Raw genomic sequence first — 24,860 nt, forward strand, 5'->3', positions numbered from 1 at the left:
GAACTCACAGCAACCTTTCTGCCTCAACTTCCCAAGTGCTGGGATTACAGTTGTGTCCACCAGGCCTGGTACTCTACACTGTCTTATACTGAGATTTTCTAACTATTTCTCTTGCACTGTGTATCTCCAGAATCCTAACAATTGAAAAGGTTATCAGTAATTACAACCAGGAATGTTATTCAACTTTAGAACATATCTGATATCACACAAAATGCCTGTAATCTAACTTGAAAATTATTTGAAACATAAAAGCAAAACAGCAAGGCCTCTGCAAGGGCCCTTTACCTCAATGACAGCAAGATAGCAGTCTTTGGTGTCTGTACACAAGTCAAAGATGTTCCGCTTCACATCAATGGTTGCTGAAAAACAAAATGCACAAGGCTCAGAATTAAACTATTGCTACAACCGTTTTTTTCCAGGTGTGGTGGTATATATCTGCAATCTCAGCACTCTTGGAGGCTCAAGCAGAAAGATTACAAGTTTCGGGATTCTATTGCAAAATAAAGTACTGGAGATGTAGCTCAGTGTCAAAGCCCAGGATTTGGTCTCCAATGCCAACACCACCACCAAAAAAAAAAAAAGTAATAGAATTTTAAAAAGGACTGGGGATGCATCTCAATGATGGCATGTGCCAGGTATAACCAAGGGCCAGGTATAACCCAGTGTTCAATCCTTAGCATAGCAAAACACAAAATAAAAAGAATAAATTTCTAAAACCTAGTTTTCCTTAAGGGGACTGCCCATAAGTGTTTCCTAAGTATATTCCTCAATAGAAAGTTAAAAAAACAAAAAAACAGAACACCAAGACATTAAAAAACAACAGTGCCTGTAAATGCTTACCAATAGGTTTATAGTCCGTAGCATTAAATGTTCGGAAAGATGACCCAAAAGGGCTTTTCATCCTTTCTTCCATTAAGTCATCTTCATCATCAGCCTGCAACATAGCTAGTTGGGGGAAAAGGTAGAAATGAAACACTATTAAGAATCAAAAATATCCCCTATTCATAAGGACAGAAAATTCCTAATTGTCAATCAAGAGTTCAGTGAGTTTCTCTGTAAATAAATTTATTCTACATTTACTCAGTTCCTCTCAAGGTATTCACCTTTCAGGTCCAACCTACTGGGGCCAAAAACATCCTCAATCTCTTGATCTACCTTTCAACAAATGTTATAGTTGAAGGCTTACAAGACCCCAAGACAATCAATGCAAAGCTTTTTAAGTTCATAATGATACATGCAGGAATAAATGCATGAAATTTTTTTTTTTTTTTTGGTACCGGGATTGAACTCACAACCTCACACTTGCCAGGCAGGCACTTATGCCGCTGAGCTAAATCCCCGGCCATGCATGAAATTTTCTACACAAGATTATCTTCAGCAGGCATAGTGACACATGCTTATAATCCCAGCATTCAGAAAGTTGAGGCAGAGGAGTTTGAGGGCAGCCTACAAAGTAAGACCCTGTCTCAAAACACAAACAACAACAACAGAAAGAGTTATTTGTTATCTTTAAAGTCAGTTAACTCTCACCCTAGTCAGTTAACTCTCATACTTTACTTTCTCTTTTGTCACCATTTGTATTGACATTTTCATTTATATTATAGTTTTCAAATGTCCTTCACAAGAGAAAGGTTACATATAAAAGAAAAGTAAGTATCCAGTTAAGTGAGGGGCCAAAAAAGGGAGAAAGACAATGAATTTTTTTTTGACAATGAATTTTTGTAAAAAGCTTATTACCTCCATACATCACTGTTCCTGTATGGTTGAACACCACACGACACTGATCTAGAGCAGGAACTGTGTGTAAAAGATGGAAAGTTCGGAGGTCCCACTAGAAGGAATATAGTCAAGGAAAAGTAGTATAAACAAAATTTCTTATCTAACCACATGAAAATTCAGAAATATTTTTTCCACCTGCTACATACTAATACTTTAAAAGTCAATTCATATTATTAAATGAAGACCCTGAAAATATCATAAGGTCTCCTCAGATACACAAATGCTGCATGAGCTCCCTTTCTCCCAACATTGGCGTTTCACTTTCCTTTTATGTCTAACAACTGCTTTCTACAAAACAACAGTAAAATCCTTCTGAAGATAGATTAGTCAGTTCAATGCTTTGGGAGATAGGAATCTGGCCCTCTTCCTAAAACAGAAAACATACTAGTGGAAGTCATCAGTACATACCAACAATGACAACCATCCCCTAGAGAATCATTACTATTTCAAACTGGAGGACAGCACCCCTTCACTACCTATGTGGATACTTTAACCAGGTACTGGTAGAAAGATAAACAAGTAATTCCTGCATAATAACCAGACAACAAATGGAAAGATAGATATAAAGGTAAAGGATACAATCTCAGTATTGATGATGATCTCCAGTCCATTTGGATGGAAAACTCCACTGATGTTCATGTTGAACTTGTCAAACTTGTGGATGGCCTGTGCTGAGCGGACATCCCAGAGGACGCCATCATTTAAGACAAGATCATCTGTAGGATTAAAGGTGGCACAGTTCCTCTTGTAGTTGTTGGCAAGATCTGGGTTAAACAGAGTCAACAGCTTGTTGCCAGTCTGAATATCATAAATCTTTAGAGAAGAAGGGGGGTGGGAAGAGAAAAATCAGGCCAATTGATCCACTGAAAAATTCAAAGAGAAACTATAAAATACCTCTCCAATGCTTTCCAAATACTCCCCAAATTATAAAAGCCCTAATACTGTAAAATAACAAGAAAGTAGGAAGATTACATCTAAACCAAATTTAAGTGCTTTGGGTTCCCATTCAAAGTTTGAAAAATCCCATTCCTACAAATAAAATGAGAAATAAAACTGCATTAAGGATTAAAACAAAACAAAACAAGTAGCTCAGGGTGTAGTTCCATGGTAAAACCCTTACCTTGCATACTCAAAGCCCTAGGATTAACCTCCAGCAAGGGACACACACACACACACACACACACACACACACACACACTCTTCCCCTTCATGAAATAGAAAATGCTTCCAATGTTAAAAATGGGAAATTCTCCACATAGATCAATAATTACACACAGAATATTATTCCTTAAGGATTACTTTCTGAAAAAAAAGGCATCAATGAAATACCCTTTTCTCCTTAAAACCTCCCAATGTATACATTCCAATATATATAATGTAACCCGAAATTTCTAAAGCCTATAATATACAACCCTTACAGAGATCAAATCTTTCCCATCAGCTTACAAGAGATGCTGCAGTATGTCCAAGCTTCAAAAAGAAAAAATAAAACAACCCCTTCACCCCCACAAAAAAGATAACACAGTCTTCCAATACAGAAATAAAGAGACACCACAAAAAAACAAACAAATTCAGATTGTGGGACAATCTGAACAAAAGTCACTGTCATGAAAACTGAAGAAATAGTACTAGTTTTACATTAGTAAAATACAACCATGCAGTATGTGAATCTTGATTGGATCCTGGTTCAAAAACAAAATAAAATACAACAAAAATCTGCAACAAAATACATCAGAATAATTGGGAAAGCTAGAATAGACAGGATAGTGGTGATATTTGCAAATTTCTACAATTTTCTTAAATTGTTTAAGTGCCATTATTAGTAAGTCAATCGTTAGGCAACATTTACTATTGTAAGATGCATAGATAAAATGTCATGCCTGCAACTTTCAAATGACTTAAAAATGCGCACACACAGAAAATATGTCAAAATATTAAACTAATGAATCTAATCCAGACAGTGAATATATGTATTATTCTTTCAATTTTTTGTATGTTTGAGTATTTTCAAATAAAATGTTGGGGAGAGATCATTCTTAAACTTACCACCCCATATTTTCCCCAAGTTGTTATCCTACTTCTCTGCTTCGATTTTCAGCAAAAATGCTTCAAAACAATTGTGTATAGGCCGTGTCCATTTCTCTGCTGTTCCTTTCATGAACCCATTCTAAATCTAGGTTTTTGCCCCACCAGCATACCAGAAGTATTTCTTGACATGACTATCAATAGTCCCACATTGTTAAATCATTGTCTCCTCTTAGTTCTCATCTCAACTCCTCAGCAGTTCCTGACCAACTGACCAATCATTTCTCAAAATACAGTCTTCTGTTGGCTTTCACAGCACCACTTTTTCTTGGATTTCATTCTGCTTTAAGGCTACTCTGTCTGATTCTCTTTCCCAAGTACATCCTCATGGGAGGCTATACCCTCTTCCCACTCTCTTCTCTACCCTCCTGATAACATCCAGGTTCATAATGACTCTAAATACTATCACCACGTAGGTAACCCACATTTGTATCTCCCATCCCAGACCTGTCTCTTAAACTCCTGATTTGTATATTCAATGCCCCATTCCCTACTGAATATCTAAGACTCTCAAACTTTGTGTGTCCGAGACGCCACGGACTAGGCCATCATGTCTCATCATTTCTCTTGGGGCCAGCCCCACTGGTTCTCCCATAAGTCAGGTGGTACATTACCTACCTGAAAGGCCTCTTGCCTCTCACAAAAATCAGAATCATACCCTGGGAAATTTTATATTTTATCACATACCACCTGATAACCCTCCACTGTCTCCAACTTACTCAAAGGAAAAGCCAAAAGTTCTAACTATTAGGCTATGACCCCCACACACACAATTCTTATTCTCTCCTCATAAACAAGAACTTTTCCTTTTCACTTCCTCTGCCTTAAAGTACTCTTAATTCCAGATAGCTACATTTCTGTCACACTTCCTTCAGAGCTCTGCCTACACATTACCCAGGAATGCTGATGATTCCAGATGAAACCTAAGTCCCCTCACAATATCAACAAGCATTTCCTATCTGTTTCTCCACCTTTTTTCCATAGCACTTACCATCTGATACTCCATGTAACTGCTTCATTATTTATTATTTCCCTAATGAGGATCCACACAGGGATTGTTTCATTTAAAACTTAATAAAAACTCAAAAAAAATATGCTAATAGCATCTTTCTCAAATTGCCAGATTATATTCATGTTCAGCCTTTTAACATTTTTCATACATAGCTTAAAACTACTTTATCATATTTTTAAGATTCTAATTGGAAGGAAAGCTACTGACTAATGTTTAGCTGCCCAGAAGACAGAAGTCCTCATATTCACTCCAAAAGACTTCAGTATGAACAAATGTTACCCATTCAAATCAGCTTGAAAGCAATGCATTTTTGACTACTTACATGAGCAATGTCCCCTTTTGTGCCTATGACCCGATCCTGAGAGTGCTTACTGAACTCAACATAGTGATCTTCAGTGAAGGAATGCCTATGGACAAACAGAAGCACTGAAGTGACAGACCGCCAGGACACACTCGGCCAATGGAAAAAAAGGGTGACGCTGAGCCTCTGGTACAATCATACTTACTCGAAGATCCCTGGCTTTCAAACAGGAAACCACTGAACTTAGTTATAAAGAAAATTCCCTCCTCCAGTATGTCCATCAGATCCCAAACAATTAACGAGAATAAACTGGTTAGAGAAATGGCAAGAAGGGCACTATTTGCTTTTGAAATACCACAGCAAAGAGTGCAACTGTCATTTGAAAACATAAGCAAATATACAGAAGGGCTATTTTATGTTAGTGAAGAGTTTCCTGCACAACAGGAATATAAATACTTTAAAGAATATCTAGAAAATAAGAAACATAATTATTTTATTAAACAGGAGCCTCCAATAAGAAGCTAGAAACAGCTCATATCATTTCTGTTTCCCAAAAGAAAGGCTCCCAGTCTAAAACCAGATGGAAGATATAAATTAGGTAAACAAAACACACAGACACTAGGCTGCAAAACTAAATACATACTTCATATCAAATACTGATTTCATTCCCCAAAGTGCAGATAAAGGTTGGCTCCAAGTAGCAGATGTCAGCAGCAAGGATCCATCCTAAAAGAAGAAGGAACCCAAGGCAGGTATGCAGATGTCACTATCTTTCATTAGCATATTAAACATATGCATAAAAAACTGTTTAATTAAAGAGAAAATAAAAAACTCTCCAGAACCAAGAAATGCTCAAAAGCCACTAAAATTTAAATACATGTAGTAGTAGTGTCCTAGAAAATAATTACATTTAAGAGAACATTACACCTTCCTATAAACTAAATAAAAATTGTTTCAAGGCAAGGGGGAAAACGGGGCAAGATGTCAAAAATGATTTGAGTCATCTTAATACTTGACCATATTCCTCAATTTCCCTCTGAAACATGAGTCTAGCTCAACTAGACTTTCTAGTTGAGACTCTTTTCAAAAAGTAAGCCAAATAAAGGATGAGCCTCCTTTATCCACTTTACCAATCCATCTTAACAGTAACTGACCGCATCCAGGGAAGGGACTTTACCCTTGAAGGTTCAAGGTGTGTGATGGCCGAGTTGTGACAGTTATAGCTGGCTTCTTCCTGTCCACTGAACACATTATATAGCTTCAGCTGCCCAGTGCAGGTGCCAAGCATCAGGAACCGTTCCCGTGCTGAGAATGCACAGCAGGTGAAGCCACTCTCATCTTCATTTGCTTCCCGGAACACTGAAATAGGACGAAATCTAAGGGGGGAAAAAAAAAAGAATCAGAGAAAATGTGCAAGAATTCTAAAAATTCTGCTAGAAGGGATAAAAGAAAAAACAGAAAATTAGGTTCTGAAAAGTGAATTGTCCAATATCATAACTGCTGGTGGTTTTCATTTTAAATCAAAACGAAAAGGACTTCTGCTTATCAATTTAAACAACAAAATTTCAAGTTTGTTTTCACATTTCAAGTTTGTGATTCCATGACCTTCATGTAAAATTTGTGAAGGATCAAATGAAAAACAACTTGGATTAGCACAAAAACAAGTTTGGAAGCCTGGGAAGGGACAGTGTATTCTGTAGACTCTAGAAAACAAACTGGCTGTCAAGATACCACAAAGTACCATGCGTATCAATACATTGTCAATAATCACACAAACAGTTCATGGTTGCCAAAAGGTAATATACTTACATCATTCATGACATCATTCAAGTCACAATAAGGTGTATTTCAGGCCAACAGATGGCCTTCTCAACTGATCACTCTATGCTGATACTGTACTGCCCACTTTGATACAAATAGAAGAATTTGTCCAATTTCCATGAAGTGAGGGAGACATCTCCTTACCTGCTAAAGATAAGGTGCCTATCAAAGCATCCGCCATCCACCCCTCCATATTTTGGAAATGATGCCCTGCGGTTTAGCCTTGAGGTAAAGTTTATTGGCGCCTGCCGCCTCTGTTTTGGCTCAGGACACTGGTGAGGAGTAAAGAGGGAAAAAGGTGGGCAGGTAGCAACTGGGTTCTTGCAGCGAGCATGTTGCTCTCTAAGATATTCTGTGATGATACTGTCCAGTGTAGGTGGGGAAGGAAGATGCCTGTCCAACTGTTTTTTTATGGCTGGGCTCTGGCTGTAGGCACCATGGTCCGACTTCTGCCGCAACACTCTGATTTTCCTGCCATTGCAGGGTGATGGCCTCTCTCTGATAAAACTAATCCTACCAATCAAAGGGGAGTTGCCCGCATAAGATGGACCAGGCAGAGCTAGTGAACTCTGGGGGGGTCGTGGCTGAGGGTGGGTAGTAGGGGCAGAAGGGGCAGAGGCACCCACAGCAGCATGGCTACCCAGCCGAGTTGCAATGCCATTAGCAATGCGAGGGGTCCGGGGAAGAGAGACAGGAGAGGCAGCAGCAGTTACTGGAGTGAAGGCAGAAGAATGGGAAGCAGCAGTCATGGGCAGGTCAGCCTCTTTTGTCAGCACGGTTGCTGTCTCTCCAAGCCCTTTAGAAATAAGATGGTTTCGTATCAACAGAAGCAGTTCTTTCTCAGGGAAAGAGATCCTTGACTGAGCAACAACATCTGCTTTCTGTAATCGTGCCAAAGACACATCAGTGCCAATAAGAAGCGGCTTTCCAGACACACGTTCAATAAGCTCAGCAGCATATTTGCAGAATTTGACATGGTCACTGCGTTTGTCCTGAAGCACAGGCTCCTTCATCAGTTGCTGGATCTGGCAGCTGCTGAAAAGTGGCAGTTTGCTGATGATCTGCCTGACAGTGCTACTTCGAGACAAGCCCACCAAGGCCTTGCAGGCCAGGGCCCGGATCTGGTCTGCATCTGTGATGGGCATCTTGATGGACAGTAAAGACAGAAGCACCTTGATGCCATTATTGGATTGGACCACATTCCACATCTTGGCCAGGGTGTGCTCACTGCTCTTGGGAGTCTGAGGCAGTTTTCTCCGAGGAGTTCCAGAAATAAATTTACCAATACTGGATATTCGGTTATCTGGGCCACATACACAATTGATGATAATTTGAAGCGCTGACTTCTGAATTTCAGCATCATGGATAAAGAACTCACCCTCAGCCACTCCCAAAATAATGCTGATACCTATGAAGGAGAAGGAGAAACTATATTATTCCTTATCAAAAGAATGGCTAACTTCATTGGTTGTTCCCAATCTAAATCTAGAGTTTCAGTCATTCTTTTCTATTACAAAAACTATCTCATTTTTTAAAAGTATAGGAATTATCTGTATAAAATACAATCAGTTGTACTAAAATGTGTTTTCATGATACAACACGTCATATAAAGCTAATAAATAGGAGAAAGGGACTAGAAATGTAGCTTGGTACATTTCTAGTAAATGTAAAAAGTACTTTCTTGGGCAATACCCTGTTTAGTGGCCAGGACTGCAGGGTGGGGTTGGAGGGCACATATAAAAATTAGACAAATGATACTACAGTATTGCCGGGAAGTCACTAAGGTCAGTATGCAATGTTTCCTAGGTAAAATGAACTAAATTAGCAAAAATAAAACTTTTTGTATAAAATGAAGGAACCCCTCAGCTTCGCTGCTACCATGGCAGCAGGAACCTTTTCTACTATGTACAGTATCAAAAAAACTAAAAACTGGCCACCATCAGAAAGCTTGCCTCCTGCGAGCAGCCAGTACAGGCAGGGAGAAACAGTCAGACCCACCCCTGTGTATATGCCGCCACTGAAGTGTTCCCTTAGGTAACCAGCATGGGCAGGAAAAAATAGCCAGATACACTCTGTGCTCCCACAGGCCACCACTGAAGACACTTGCTTCTTGTGGGCAACCAGCACAGACGTCGAAAATCGGATAAACATGCCCCTGTGTGCCTGCTGCCATTAGGGGAGTCCCACTGTATCCACTCATGCTGAGAAAAGTAGCAGCCCCACCACCACACCCATGGCCATCAGGGAAGCCTAGGTATAGTCACACGGGTCTGAAGAAGCCTGCCCCATGCCCCACACCCCACTGCCTCTCTGGGAATCTGGCTTCAGGGAAACTCAGGTGGCCCATTTCCTTAGAGGCAGCCAACAAACGAAGTACCTGGGACCCCACAACCAGCTTGTTGGGAGGAACCCAGAATGTCAAAACAAAGGAGCAAAAGGCAATCTCAGATCTCTAGCCCACACAGGACAAGTCTGGGAGACACAGATGTAGAAGAATACAAAAGTCATACACCTTAAATCTCTGAAAGAATAGCAATTAAACTAAAGAAACCACTTCATGAGGCTATAAAAATAATCAGATCAGAAATAACATCTCAGGTAAAAAAACAAATCTCAAACATTAAGGAAAGAATTTCTGAGCATATCTAAAGAAGATATAGATAAAAAAAGAGCATAGGAAAATGATGGAAACCTTGAATGAACAATATAGGAAGGAATTAAAATGCATGAAATACTCAGAGATATGCAGGAAATTAAAAACTATCCAATGCTGGCAAAACCACTTGAAAGAGACTGAAGATAGACTTTCAGACCTTGAAGTCAGGGTTGCAGCTAGCAATCGTAAAGGAAAGATCTCTTAAAAACAACAAGGAACTTGGAAATAACAATTCAATGGCTGGAAGACTGCAAAAAAATAAAAATAATTAAAAAGTATCAACAAAAAAGCAGGGGCCAACACAAAAGGCATAAAAAGACTATTTACAGAAGTAATAGCAGAAAACTGCCCAAACACAGGGGAAGGATCTGGCATTCAGTTAAGTGAGGCATATAAAACTCCAACTAGCCATAACCAAAAGAAATCTACACCTAGACATATCATAATCGGGATCCCAGAAATTCAGCACAAGAACAGAATGCTAAAGACTATTAGAGAAAAGAAACAGGTCACTTTCCTTTAGGAAAACCCATCAGAATCACAACAGACTTCTCAACACAAACCATTAAGTCAAGAAAAGCTTGGGAGTGAAGCATTTCAAAACCTGAAAGAAAACAACTTCCAACTGAGATTGATGGACTCTGCAAAACTATGTTTCAAAATTGATGGAAAAACAAGATACTACCATGATAAAGAACAACTGAAGGGACACTTCTGGGAGAACATGGCGGACAGATAGCAGATACTACGGAGACTCTCTGAAAGGCTTGGTTCAGAAGTCAGGAATGGTGCGGACTAAGGAGACATAAGCCGGTGGAGATATGCTCTGCTGACTCAGGAACGAACTGGGCTGAGAGAAACCAACTTGGAATGCAGTCCTGGTGCTAAAACAGGAACAGAAAAGTCTCGCTGCTGAGGCTGGACCCTGCGCCATTGGAAGCCGCGATTTGGGTTTCCCGCCGCGTGGTGGCTGGCTGCCTCTACATCGGCTCGGCAAGGAGAGAGACGCGCGGAAACTCTGAGAACGGGAGTCTGCGAACGGAGTCGAAAACAGGACGGGCAGGGAGGCATGTTCTGACTTGTGGCGAGGTGAGTGAGAGAAACTGACACTCCACCACAGTTTGACTCCAGCGGACTTTCTGAGCCCGAGCAGTCCTGCGGGAGCAGGGCGCGCTGGCGACTCCAGCCACACATTCCCCTCTCGGGCGGGATTGGTGAAAAGTGCCTGGCCTGCGTGACGCTGCCGGCGGACCCTGTAGGCTGGCCCAACCCAGATCGCAGAGCCTGACGGAGGCCGGGAGGGGCGGGCCCCCGCGTAGGCTGCCTGGTGCGCAGCGGTGAGTGGGAACACCTAACCGGCGCAATTCGATCAGGCTGTGGCTGACAGGGAGAGAAGCTGGGCCTCTCATATAAGCTTGCATATATAAGGAACAGAGAATATGGGAAAAGGCAGCAACAAGAAAGGCTCCTCGGCCCCCAATTCTGAGAAACAGGCAATAGCGGACACCGCACCAATAGACATAAAGCGCCATATAGAGAGCCTCATAGACCAATTCAGGAATGAAGTTATCAACGACCTGAAGCTAGAAGTATGCAGAATAGTTAGAGAAATGCTAAGCACCACCCAGGAAAAAACAGATGGTGGAATGGAAGAACAGAAAAAGAGGGGAGAATTGTTTGATGGAGAAAACAGAGAAAGCATAGAGTACGTGAAGCAGGTTCAAAGGGACTACCAAGAAACTAAGAAGTCTATCCAAGACTGGCATAACAGCTTGAAAGAAACTAAGGGCAGACTATCTGAACTGGAGGGCAGACTTGTAATATGGGAGAATGAAATGAAAAACTTCTTAAAAATAACAAAGAAACAAACAGCAATAATACAAAGACAAGAAGATGATAAGAGGAGCCATAACTTAAGGATTAAGAACATAAAAGAAGAAGTAGGGACACAAACAAGTGAACTACAAAAGCTACTCACAGAAATAATCCAGGAGAATTTTCCTAATTTAGCAAAAGGTAAAGATACTCAGATGTATGAGGCATACAGGACCCCAGCTACCTATAACCCAAACAGAGCAACACCCAGGCATATAATAATAAAAATTCCAGAAATTCAATACAAGAACAGAATATTAAAAGCTGTCAGAGACAAGAAACAGACCACTTACAAGGGAACACCCATCAGAATTACAGCAGATTTCTCTGCACAAACCATCAAATCACAAAGAGCATGGGGGGAAATAATTCAAGCTTTGAAAGATAATAATCTCCAGCCAAGATTGAGATATCCTGCACAACTGTCCCTGGAAACTGATGGAAAAACAAGGTGCTTCCAGGATAAAGAGGAACTGGGGGAATTTGCAACCACCAATTCAACTCTACAGAAAGTATTGCAGGATATTCTAAAAAAAGAAAAATACAAAGAACCCAGAAATAGTGGCGGGGAGGCCACAACGAATGGAACAGAGAACAAAATGAAGAAGACAAACTGACAGCTACTGACAGAAAAAGAGCTCAACAGAAATGAGACAGAGAAGACTGGATGATAGGAACAGCTATTTTGGAGAAAATGACATCTTAATAGGTAATACTGATTTAGTATCATCTTGTTTTGAAGTCTCATCTAGCTTTTGTTCTTCTGTCTCCAATGGTCTAAATAGGTTGTATCTTATTGGATTTTATTATGTACGATAGTATAAGCAAAAACCTTTTAAAGACAAGGAGATTATACAGAAACCATTGTTCATTTTCTGTTAGTCGATTCTAAATACTCTGTAATGCTGTCATTCTCTTAAATGGTTTTACATTGTTTTGATATACTTAATGCTACAGTATACGAAGTTGTATTCAAGGACTTCAAGGAAAGAGTCAATATGGTAACTACTTTTGGGTCGGAATTATCTGGTGGTGAAACACTATTCTGCTTAAATGGTTATGTTTTGATCTGCACTGTTTCACTGTTATGCCCTCTTTTATCTTAATCTCCACTCCATTATTTACTTTTTTATTTTTATCTGTTTAATTAAAGGGAAAAAAATAGCAGGATATATTATAGTAACCCACTTTGACTTTCTATTATCTCGATTTGAAGCCCTGTATTACTCTCACCATCTTGTTTTTGACTGATGTTCCCCTATTCTGTTTTGCTGGATAGTATCAGGTTCGAAAGTTTAGGTATCAGCTGTGAAGATAATGAGATTCATTATAACACCCATTCTCGTTGACTTTTATCTACTTTTGAAGACCTACAATGTCTCCAACGGTTTGGTTTTGTCAGTTTTGTTCTTTACTGTTTTGTTCAATTGTATTATAACTAATGATATAGGCAATTCTATTAGAGATAGCGGGAGGCATTATGGTAACCATTGTTGATCACCTTGTATCATGTTTTTACATTATCTATTATGTCCACCCTTTTGACTTGACCGATTCTGTTCTGTTATGTCACATTTGGTTTTACTCTCTTCCAAAAAAGCAATAAGAACCGTGGGAGCAATGAAACCCAAAATGTGTAATAGTCATTGTACAAAAGAGAGGAAAAGAAAGTGCTCTAAACTATATAACTGCATGTATATTTAAGTGTATAAGATAGAAAATGATATCACAGAGTTTTATTGGATCATTGAACAGAACTGTTTGCAGTATCATTGTTGGAATGTCCACTCTACAAGCTTTAATTTTGTGACTTGAACAATTATTTCTAAGATGGCAATATGTAATCCATTAACTAGTGATTTCCTACTGTTCATTTTTTTTTCTGTAAATCTGTATAACTTGTACCCTTTCACTGTTTTTTTTCTCCTTAAATAAAATTAAAAAAAAAAAAAAAGAACAACTGAAGGCATTCATGACCACCAAACCAAACCTACAAAGAAAGCTGAAGGATGTCTTAGAGAGACAGCAAGATGTCCACAGTCCCAGGAATAGCAGTAGAGGGGGCTCGCCAAACAGGGCAGGCAACTGAACAAAGGGGAAAAGTGGATAGCCACCAGCTCGAGGATAGCATAACAGAGATAAGCCAACATATGCCAGTTGTAGCCATTAATGTGCATGGCCTCAACTTACCAATAAAAAGAAACAAGGGGAGTGGATCAAAATATAAGATCAGTGAGTATGCTGAATACAAGAAACACATTTAACTCAAAAGGAAATTCATAGAAGTTAGAGGAGAGAAAACAATTGTTCTGTGTGACAAGAAAGCAGAAAAAGCAGGGATAACTTGCCCATCAACCACAGAATGGATAAGAAAGATATGGTAATTTCATACAATGGAAAGCTAGGATAAAAAAGTATAATCTCAAGGCTAGGTAAATGGATGTAACCTGAGATCATCCTTATGGGTAAAATGATTCAGATTCATATGGATGAATACTGAGTTATCCAGCTTTAAAAAAATGAAGGAGTCAGTGGGATCCAAAATATACAACAGAAATTATGAAAGTGACAGGAGAGCAAATGTCTAAAAAGGAAAGGTGGTAACCACTGTGAATTTCCTATTACCTTTTACTCCTTCGGCACCAGGAATCAAACTCAGGACTTTGTGCTTGCTAGGCACTTATGTCACTGAGCTATATCCCAGCCCAATTTCCTATTATCTTGTTTTGAAATATGTATTGTTTTCATTGTTTTGTTAGGTTTAGTTATATTCTGTCTTATTGTTTGATTTTACGGTGTCTAACAGTATGGGCAGCTATTTTGAAGATAACGGGATGTATTACTATTGATTTCCTATCATCTGGTTTTGAAGTCCTATAATGCTTTCATTTTGCTGATTGGTTTTACTCTATTTTGTTTTGATTTATTATGTCTGATGATAGGGACAGCTATTTTGAAGAAAACGAGACATTACGTTAGCCACTGATGATTTCCTATTATCTTGTATTGAAGTCTTGTATCTTTCATTGTAATTAGCTTTACTGTTTTGTTTGGTTTGATTCTCTCTAATATAAAAAAAAAGAAAACTAAAAACCAGTGCCCAGTTTATCCCCAGCCCTAAAAAGGAAGAGGAGGAGAGAGGAGGAAGAGAGAGGGCTGGAGCAGGACAAAGAAAGCACAACTTTTTCTCCAGAGTGGTACACACCAGAACCCATACCAACACACTACCTCCCATACTCGCCTCAGCAGCATCCTCATAAGTCTGCTCTTAATAAATTATCTCTAAACAAAAGGTATTTTCCTTTAAAAGGCTATTTTTTGAGTGTCTATATGATAGTTACTACCAATTTACTGATTATTTTTAGTTTAGCTGCTTAGGTATTTTACTGTTGACCCTAAATCATCATTCCTACAAACCTTTTTAGTGCCACACATCACAGCATAAGGTTTTTGAGAATGTACATGCACTATTATAGCAGAAATAACTCAAACACATACCTTGAGTTTATTAGATTCACATGGCTCCCTTTTGTAAAACTATATGGCACTACATACAAGGGATAAACAAAAAGCCCTCTACTATCTTGTGTTCTACTATGCCAAAATTACGTGAAATAACCACAACCAGACTAGCAAAGGAAAACAAATTCACATCAAACAACAACAAAAATGGCAAGGTACTACCTACCTACAGTCGAGACAGTAGAGCCAGCCTCATCCAGTACATCCACTGATTCTGCCAACTGGAGCTGTATTTTTGGTACCACAGTAAGAATAGCCAGGACATCCAAAGCAAAACGCACAGTGTCATTCCTGAACAGGAAGAACAATTAGTCCAAGAGAAATAACACTGCCATAAGTAACAGTAACAGTTTCTAGAAGACAACATGCCAGAACACCATTTGTGTGGGTCTATCACTTGTGGTAGTGTCCAGAGGATTTGTAAGTCACCATGACATTACTTCCAAAACCCACAGCAATGAAATTTTTACCTGTCAAATTTCTACAGTTAAAAACAAAAAAATTTTGGTAGATTGTTTTCAAATGGGAAAGAAACAAAGAAAGAGAGGGAAAGGAGTGGAGGAAGAAGAAAAACGAATTAAGATGTACATTGCACATGTACCAACTCCCCACAATGAATATAATCATTATGTACTGAAAAAAATTTTTTAACTTAAAAAATCCTTAATACTATTGAGGTTACACTGAATTCTAGTAAGAACCAGGCATGGTGGTACACACTTATAATCCTAGCACTTGGGAAGCTGAAGCAGGAGGATCATTACAAGAACAAGACCAGCATGCACTACAAAGTGAACTCAAGGCCAGCCTGAACTATATTGCAAGACCCTATCTCAAAAAAAAAAGAACTCCTCTAACAAGTAATTTGGCTGGGAAGTGTGGGCTACATAGTGAATTTAAGCTCAGTCCATACTGTTACATAGGGAGACCCTGTCTCAAAAAAAAAAAAGTAATCTGGCACGGGCCAGCCTGTAATTCCAGCACTCAGGAGGCTGAGGCAGGCACGTAGGAGACTGCTGCAAGTTTGAGACCAGCTCCAACTATATATATAAGACTATATAAAAAAAAAAGTTTATATATAAATAAAAATTTTTACAAAGCAATTTGGCAATAAAAAACATGATCGTTAAAATGCTCATAATTTTTGGCCCAGGAATTTCACCTCTAGCAATCTGTCTAAGAAAATAACCAGAAATACAAACAAAGGCTGAGGATATAGCTCTGTGGCATAGCACTTGTCTAGCAAGACCAGGAAACTGGGTTCAAACCGTAATACCAAAAAAAAAAAAAAAAAAAAAAGTAGGAACCAATATTTATGTTCACATTAAGTACCCCTTATCTAAAACACTTAGGACCAGCAGTGTTTCAGATTCAGAGTTATTCAGATTCTTGAATATCTGCAGACTTCTACCAGCGGAGGAACCCTAACCTAATCTGAAATATTACAAAATCCAAAAGACATATAATGAACTATCCTGAAGCCACTAACAATCATTTTCAAAAAATTGTAAAGGGTGAGAGGAGGGACTCAAAATGCAACATCAATGAAATATAAAATGTGAGATATAAAATTAAAAATCTGAGGACCATGTAAGAAGAAACATGAAAACTATATAATGATAGTGGGAGAACACAATGGTTAAGATCATTGTAAAAACAATCTTGCTACCTGCCATGGTGACACATGCCTGCAATCCTAGCAATCAGGACACTAAGGAAGAAAGACTGCCATGAGTTCAAGGCCAGCCTGAGCTACATAAACAAGTTCAAGACCAGCATGCACTATAAGGCCTGCCTCAAAAATAACAAAAAAAAACAACAAAAAAAAAACCATACAAAACTGCACACACCCCAAAAAACCCCACAATCTTGGTGGTGGCATATGCCTATGATCTTAGTACTTGGGAGGCTGAGACAGAAAATCTGCTTCAAGTTCCAGGCCAGCGTCAGCTACAAAGTGAGTTCAAGGCCAGCCTGAACTACATAGCACAAAAATATAAAATTAAACATAAAAATAAAAGCAATCTGGTAATATCCAATAAAAGTGAAAAGGCAGACATCCCAAAATACAGAAATACATCAGCTACAAAAGAAGGTTCATAGTATCATTTACTTACCAAAAGACACTAAATGAGAATAGAAATAAACTATATATAGAAATCTAACAGTTTAAATATTAACATGCATAAATTTCACAAACATTAAGGGTGGAAAATGTTGCAAAGGATGAATATAGGAAAACATTCAAATAATTTAAAAACATTACCAAGCAAAATATTATTGTTTATGAACATGCAGAAATATATAAAAACATATATGAAAAGGATGCACTACAAATGCAGACTGGTTACTGAGACATAAAAAGGAAAGAAACTGAAGAAAAACTAAATACAACATGCCTTGCCTAAAGATGAGTTCAAAGGAGTTGTTACATAATCTTCTGTACCTCTCTCTATTTTGAAATATTTCATTTTTAAAAATAAAAGTTGAATGCTCTAGTCCTAGCATTTCAGAGACTAAGGCAGATTTGCTGAGTTCAAAGCCAGCCTGCGTTATATACATTGTGAGTTTAAGACTAACCTGAACTACATAGTGAGACCTTGTCTCAAAAAGAAAAACCAAAACAACAACAATGATAATAATAATAATTTAAAAAAGTGAGCCAAGAGCCGGGCGTGGTGGCTCATGCCTGTAATCCCAGCACTCGGGAGGCTGAGGCAGGAGGATCGTTTCGAGTTCAAGACCAGCCTGGGCTACAAAGTGAGCTCAAGGCCAGCCTGAATTGCATAGCGAGACCCTGTCTCAAAAAGACAAAAAAAAAAAAAAAAGTGAGCCAAGTATAGCAGCACAAGTCTATAATCCTAGCATTCTGGGAGGCTGAGATAGGAAGATCACAAGTTAGAGCCCAGCCTGGCCAACTTAGCAACATCCTGTCTCAAAATAAAAAATACAAAGCTCAGAAATGCAGCTCAGCACTAAAGCCCTAGGTTCAATCTTCAGTACTGCAAGCAGTAAAATAAATAAATAAATAAATAAAAATTTAAAAAAGCTTTTTCAGCTGGGCTTATAATTCAAGCCATAAATCAGTAAGGCACAAATTCAATCCCCAGTACCAGAAGTATTTTTTCCCTTTGGCAGGACTTCATGCATGCAAAGCAGGTGCTCTATCACTGAACTATACTTCCTTTCCCTAAATAAATTTTTTAAATCAAGGATATAAATTTTTGCCAAGCATGTTGGCACATACCTATAATCTGAGCTACTTGGGAAACTGAGGCAGAATACGAAATTTGATGCCAGTCTGGACAATTTAGCAAGATTTTATTTTAATATAAAATTTTAAAAGCTAGAGATATACTCAGCACTCCCAGAGTTCACTGCCTATTACCAAATTAAAAAAAAAACCAAAAAGACAGTTTTCAATAATCAAAAAGTGAATGTAGGGCCAGGGATTTAGCTCAGCAGCTTAAGCACTTGCCTGGTAAGCATGAGGACATGAGTATGATCCCCATACCAAAAAAAAAAAAAAAAAAAAAAATTAAATGTGTACAACTCAAGAAATGTATTAGTACCCTGTCCATCTATCTTTTTGAGTTGCATCTTTTAAACTATTCTTTAGATAAATCCCTCTGGTTCTTTGTTTTTTGGCACCAGGGTCTCACTATGTACTCTTTGAACTCATATTATTGCCATGATTATAGGTGTGTGCCACTATCACCTGCAATAACCTACTTTTTTAATACTCTAAAACACCACTTATCACATAGGATGGCTCAGTGTAGAACCCTTGACTAGTATATGCAAAGCCCTGGTTTTGTACCCAGTACCCTTGAAAAATGAAAAAATTATAAATGGTAGTTCTTGCAGTATGGTCAGGGGACTCCTGTGTCTCTGAAACTCTCTCAGAGGACTCAAAGGGCTTGTAAAGTTCAGTTATATTCATAATGTATTTCTCAGAAAATAAGGCCTACCCAGAAAATAGTGCCTAGTGTAATTTTTCAGGGTGCTTGTAATATAAATCCTACCCTGAATATAAGCCCCAGTTAAGATCATCAGCCAAACAGATGCATTTTAGTACATCCACTGCAACATGATGGGCATATTAAATACTAATATATAATTAAATATAAATGATAATATAAATTGTAATTATATATTTGTAAATATTCAACTGGTGTCTTTGGATAAGAGGTAAAACACTTATGTAAACAGATGAACACAAGACTTACTGCTGAGTAAGTAGTCAGAGTAGAGACAGGGAATAACATGGACACTTGATAATAAACAGACTGATTGTGTCTTAATATTTTTTTTGTACTGGGAATCAAACCCAAGTGTGACCTCACACTTGGTAGGCAGGTGCTGTGCCACTGAGCTACATCCCCAGCCTATGTCTTAATATGAATCTTCATAATTTAACATGTCATATTTGTAATGAATGTACTTAATATAATCATGTGAAATATACATTTTCTGAATTTTGATTCCTGCAATTCTTTTTATGCTTTTGTGTGAGCCATCATTCTTAAGTGTCATCATTTTTGTTGCTATTCCTATCTCATAAATCTTCAGTTCACACTTGATTTAGTGGAGACTCTATGTAATAGGTGACTCAGGTGAAGAATTCATGGGATAAAAATTATTGACAACTCTGTTGCCAATGTACTATGAGCATGCTACATGGACAAGTGCTCACTTAAGAAGAGCTCTAGCCCAGTACAGTGGCACATGCCTGTAGTCCTAGCACTCAAGAGGCTGAGTCTCACGATATACGGGCTACATAGTGAGTTCAAATTTAGCCTCAACTATATAGCAAGACATTGTCTCAAAAAATTTTTAAAAAGAGAGCTCTACTACAGGACATGAGACAGGGGCCGATGGTTCCAAAGGAAATTGAGTTGTAAGAAATTTGGGCTGGAATTTGAAGTTTGGAAAGTTTCAGCTTTCTTCCAGAATATGACATGACTATATTTGAATAAACAGATATTTATACTTGAATAAATGAATAAATAGAATAGATTATTATACATGAAAAAATAAAACATCCCCTGAAAATGAGCAGTAATGCATCTTTTGGAGAAAAAATTGATATAAGATCCAGTGTTTTTTTTTTCAGGGAAATATGATAATACTATGATGTCACTATCCTTTCTCTCATTTTCTCACATTTATAATATAATCTTCAAGACTCTGATGTCACAAAACAATACATATGTATGATACATTAAGCCAAATTTTTAACTATGTTAAAGCACCCTTTAGAAAATTTTCATTAAGAACACTAACATTTAAGGGAAAAAGAAAAAAAAAAAGGGCCAGAGATTTAGCTTAATGGTGTAAGCAACTGCCTGCCAAGCGCAAAGACATGAGTTCAATCCCTGTTTAAAAAAAAAAAAAAAGTAAAAGAACACTAACATTCAGTGGGCTCACATTATTATAAAATATATTCATAAACAGCTTTAATTTTAAATTTTTCTTTTGTCACTGTTGCTATTTTTTGTTTTCTGGTTTTTATGTTTTTTTTAGGAGACAAGGTCATGCTGAACTCACTACATAGCCCCACATGGCCTGACACTCACAATGATCCTCCTGTCTCAGCCTCCCAAGTGCTAGCACCTAAGCATGTACCACCTGTTTGGCTTTTAACTTTAATTTGTAATATGGTAAACACTAATAGATATAAAACAAAAAATCTCTTTAAAGTCCTCAATAACTTTTTAAAGAAGTAAAAAGATCCTCACGCCAGAAGCTTTGTAAATAGTTGTTTCAAAAGCACCCCACTAAATTTAAGGTATTGGATTTTTTTTTCTCCCCATATAAACCCCTCCTTATTGCAGTGGGTGGATAGGAAAAAAAGGAGGTGAAGAAATGCTGTTTAGAACTAGGTGTGGTGGCACACCTCTAATCTCAGCATACTGGGTAGCTAAAGCAGAAAGTAAAGACAAGCCTGAGAAACTTAGTAACTTAGCCAGATTCTATCTCAAAAAAAAAAAAAAAAAAAATCTGGGGATATAGCTCAATGTGAAGACCATGAGCTCAAACTCAAGTACCATTAAAAAAATAATAAATAAACTTTTGATATTATTTTCTCTTCAGGCCCCATCTTTTCCAAAATATATTTTGAATTCTTTTTTTGTACATCATTCTCAAAAAACAAAATCCACCCAACCTCCGATATTATCAACTGCCCTTTTCTGAGCCTATCCTATTTAGCTGACTGCCTTTAAATGAACTGTTAAAAGTATTACACTATTTTGCATCAAAAGAGCAAAAAGGTAAGTTTTCATGAGAAAGTAAGATAAACATTATACATGGTTGTCAAGTAAAAAAAGAGTCTAAATACGAAGAATAATGACTCCAGTTTCAAGACTTCAACCCCTTTACTACAGTTAAGATATACAAATTATGTAACTTCTCTTGAGAGTTCAGAAGCTGATCCTTGCTTAAGATCATATATAGGAACAAGCACTACATAAATTAAAAGTCACATTTTCACGCTTAATCTGTCTCAGATTCAAGTTTAAAATCTCAATCCAATAAAAAAGTGTATAGCACATGCATATCAAACCAAAATCAATTTCTACAAATGCAAAGAGCAGGACAGAATTTCTTGTGAAACATCTCTCTGGTCCCACCTTGCATAATAGGTCTTCCAATTGCAAGCAATAGAAATAAGCTGCAACAAGAGCTGAACACAGGAAAGTTTGAGGAAGACTTCAGCTGGTTCCCAGTACAGCTGCGCAGGGCCATATTCTATCAAAAATTCCATCATTTCCACAATCTGTTCATGAGTATATGAACATGCCTATAAGAAGAAATATGTTGTTATTATATACTTTTATCATCTACCTGCTACCTTTTCAAGCATAGCTCACTGGTCAATAGATTTTAATTATTCAAATTCTGTAATTCCTTTTATTTGGCTGTCCAGGAAATGAACTCAGGACCTCAAGCATGCTAGGAAGGCACACTCCCACTGAACTATATCCCCAGCCCCCACCCTTGTTTTTTAAATTTTATTTTATTCTGAAACAGGGTCCCATTAAGTTGCCCATGCAAACCTGGAATTTGAGACCCTCCTATCTCAAGCTCCCAATTAGTTACCACACCCAGCTCAAACTTCACAATTCTTGAATTAACAGCCCACATGTGAAAGGATGACTATATAATGTTGAATTTTTATTTATAATCAGACTCATAAAATATTTTAGTTTAAAAATAACTGAAGGGCCTCTTACGCACATTTCACAGCTTGAGAAAGAAGAGCCAGGTAGTAGGTATTTTTTCAATTTGTGATTTTTTTTTTTTTTGAGACAGGATCTCACTGTCATTCAGATTGGCCTTGAACTCACTATGTAGCCCAGGCTGGCCCCAAACCCACAGAGATCTTCCTATCTCAGTCTCCCAAGTGCTGAGATTATATACATAACATGCCCAATTAATCTACAATTCCTACAAGATACAGATATTGACCTTGCTCATAAAATATATCTAGTAAGTTCCAAAATGATACAGAAGTGGAGTTATACTCATTCCAAAAAGAAAATCTGCACAGCAAGTAGATTAGTGAGTACTTTTCATAAAAGAGAGCTCTTTAATATTCCAACTCAGTCTCTAGTTTTAGTGCCCCAGAGAAGTAGTAACTTAGAAACAGGAGCAAAGTCTTTAAAATTCATGTATTATTTCTGCTTTCAATGTTCTGCTTCTACAAAGGACAAGTAAAATCCAATAATGTATATCCCAGAGACCAAGATTCCACTAATCTGAATGCAAGTTTCAGGCTGGAGAGGATACAGAAAGTATAAAAAAAGATCATCCCTTTTAGGACCACATCCTCCAGATGGAGGTATAGCTCAATGACAGACACTTGGCTACCTTGTGGAATACACCAGGTTCAATCCCCAACACCACAAAGGAAAAAAAAGAAAGAAAAAAGTTTATGTCCTCTTACCTTATATGGGGGTTGAGGATGAACAAGAATGCCACCCTCAGTCCTCTGAAGTGACTGCTTCACTTGTTCTAATTTAATGGCCAGGTGAGCCTCAAAATACTTGCGTAAGGCCATGCAGGTATGTTTCCCAGTTTGGCGGCTAGCAAATATTTCATCATCGCTCAGAAGTGCACCCTGATCTTCCAAATTCAGAATCTCCAAAGTACTGATCTAATAAACAGATAAAAATTAAGGCAGAAGAGGGAGAAAGAATAGGCAGGTAGAATAAAATGAAAGAATAACATAAAGGAAAGTTATTTTGGCAAACTTCTATGTTCATTAAGAATGTCAAACATCAAAATATATCTATGTATATATGGCATGCTAATAGTAGCCATAAGAAAGCAAAGCATTAAAACCCATATTGAAAAAATGACACAGCTTTAGTCAGGCTATAGAAATAGACTGGCCAATCACAACAAATATTATGTAAGTATTAGTGAGATTTGTTATTTTTAATAAAGTGTTTTTAAAAGATATAAAGGCATAAAGCTGTTGCTTTTAGAAAGATCAAAATAGTAATTTTCCCTCTAAGATCCCTATATGCAAGCTGGGCATGGTGACACATGGCTATAACTCTAGCACTTGGAAGGCTGAGGTAAAGAGGATCACTGTAAGTTCAAGGCCAGCCTGCACTACACAGTGAGTTCAAGATCAGCCCGAACTACACAGTAAGACCTTGTCTCAAAAATAAAAGCAAAGCCTACAACGGCACAGAGTCCATCAGCCACTGACACATTCACAATAGGACTGTGTATACACCATCATTCCCAGGGCAGCTTATACCACCAATGGTACATGCATGACTGTCCCATCAGACAGTGGTTCAAGTCAGTAGAACATGTTAAATGAGTAAGAAAATGGGGTTAAGGTGTTGCTTTGTGGTAAGAATGTGGGTGAGGCCCTGGATAAGAGCCTCAGCACCAAATAAATAAATAAATATAGAAAAACTTACAAATGAAGAGAAAAAAAACTTCTCAAATCAAAAGCTTCGTTTTGAGCCAGGCATGGTGACATATGCCAATAATTCCATCGGAGGCTGAAGCAGAAGGACTACAAAGTCCAGCCTAGCCTAACCAAGTAAAGTGACCCTGTATTAAAAACTAAAAGGGCAGTCATGCGTGGTAACCCATGCCTATAATTTCAGCATTCAGGAGGCTAAAGCAGGAGGATTGCTCCAAGTTCAAGGTCAGCCTGGGCTACAAAGTGGGGTCAAGGCCAGCCTGAACTGCAGTGAGACCCTGTCTCAGAAAGACAAAAAATAAATAAGTAAATAAAAGGGACTGGGATCTAGCTCACTGTAAAACCCCTGGGTTTAATACCCAGTACTGAAACAAGCCTCCCCTCTTCACTGGGATGCAGATAAAGGTCAGCCAAAACAAGACAGACCCCCTAATCCTAACAAGCAATGAAAGAACCTCACCAAGTTCACCAGACGACGAAGACCATCATAGCGATCAAAGAGCTCCAAAACAGCTCGAAATGAGAAGCAAATTGAGAAAAACATGGTAGCATGGCAGCATCCTGAGGCGTGAGAACACTCCATTAACCAAAGGGTATAGTTTACCACATCAGACAGAACATTGTGGGGATGCATGCAAACCTGTAAAAAATTAAAATTTTTTTTTCATTTTGGGCAAAATTTAGTCTTTGAAAGGCATGAAAAATTCACCCCAGGCAAGTAATTCTTACTTTAAAGCTTAAACAACAATTTTTGAACATAACCTATTTCAAACCTGAAAAGTATCTAAATCTAAATATTTAAATTCAACCTATATTAAGTGTCCACAAATGTGTCATTTAATGCCTCTGTTATACA

The 24,860-nt window shown here is 38.0% G+C and overlaps 1 protein-coding gene across 2 annotated transcripts in view; it reads right to left on the reverse strand.

Moving 5' to 3' along the window:
- Dcaf1 (DDB1 and CUL4 associated factor 1) overlaps nucleotides 1-24,860 on the reverse strand; it is a 73,377-nt gene that overhangs the window by 16,981 nt on the left and 31,536 nt on the right. For both annotated transcript variants that reach the window (XM_063248939.1, XM_063248940.1), the window contains exons 10-21: nucleotides 24,465-24,644; nucleotides 23,003-23,212; nucleotides 21,687-21,856; nucleotides 15,218-15,342; nucleotides 7,143-8,406; nucleotides 6,355-6,553; nucleotides 5,821-5,903; nucleotides 5,199-5,283; nucleotides 2,359-2,592; nucleotides 1,738-1,831; nucleotides 841-945; nucleotides 286-359 (exon numbers count right to left, since the gene is read on the reverse strand). In XM_063248939.1, coding sequence (XP_063105009.1) covers nucleotides 286-359; nucleotides 841-945; nucleotides 1,738-1,831; nucleotides 2,359-2,592; nucleotides 5,199-5,283; nucleotides 5,821-5,903; nucleotides 6,355-6,553; nucleotides 7,143-8,406; nucleotides 15,218-15,342; nucleotides 21,687-21,856; nucleotides 23,003-23,212; nucleotides 24,465-24,644 — 2,823 coding nt within the window. The remainder of the gene's footprint in view (nucleotides 1-285; nucleotides 360-840; nucleotides 946-1,737; nucleotides 1,832-2,358; nucleotides 2,593-5,198; nucleotides 5,284-5,820; nucleotides 5,904-6,354; nucleotides 6,554-7,142; nucleotides 8,407-15,217; nucleotides 15,343-21,686; nucleotides 21,857-23,002; nucleotides 23,213-24,464; nucleotides 24,645-24,860) is intronic.

The sequence above is a fragment of the Cavia porcellus genome, unplaced genomic scaffold (genome assembly GCF_034190915.1).
Source record: "Cavia porcellus strain 051 isolate PalLab524CR breed Dunkin Hartley unplaced genomic scaffold, mCavPor4.1 scaffold_5, whole genome shotgun sequence".
NCBI classification, from domain to species: domain Eukaryota; kingdom Metazoa; phylum Chordata; class Mammalia; order Rodentia; family Caviidae; genus Cavia; species Cavia porcellus.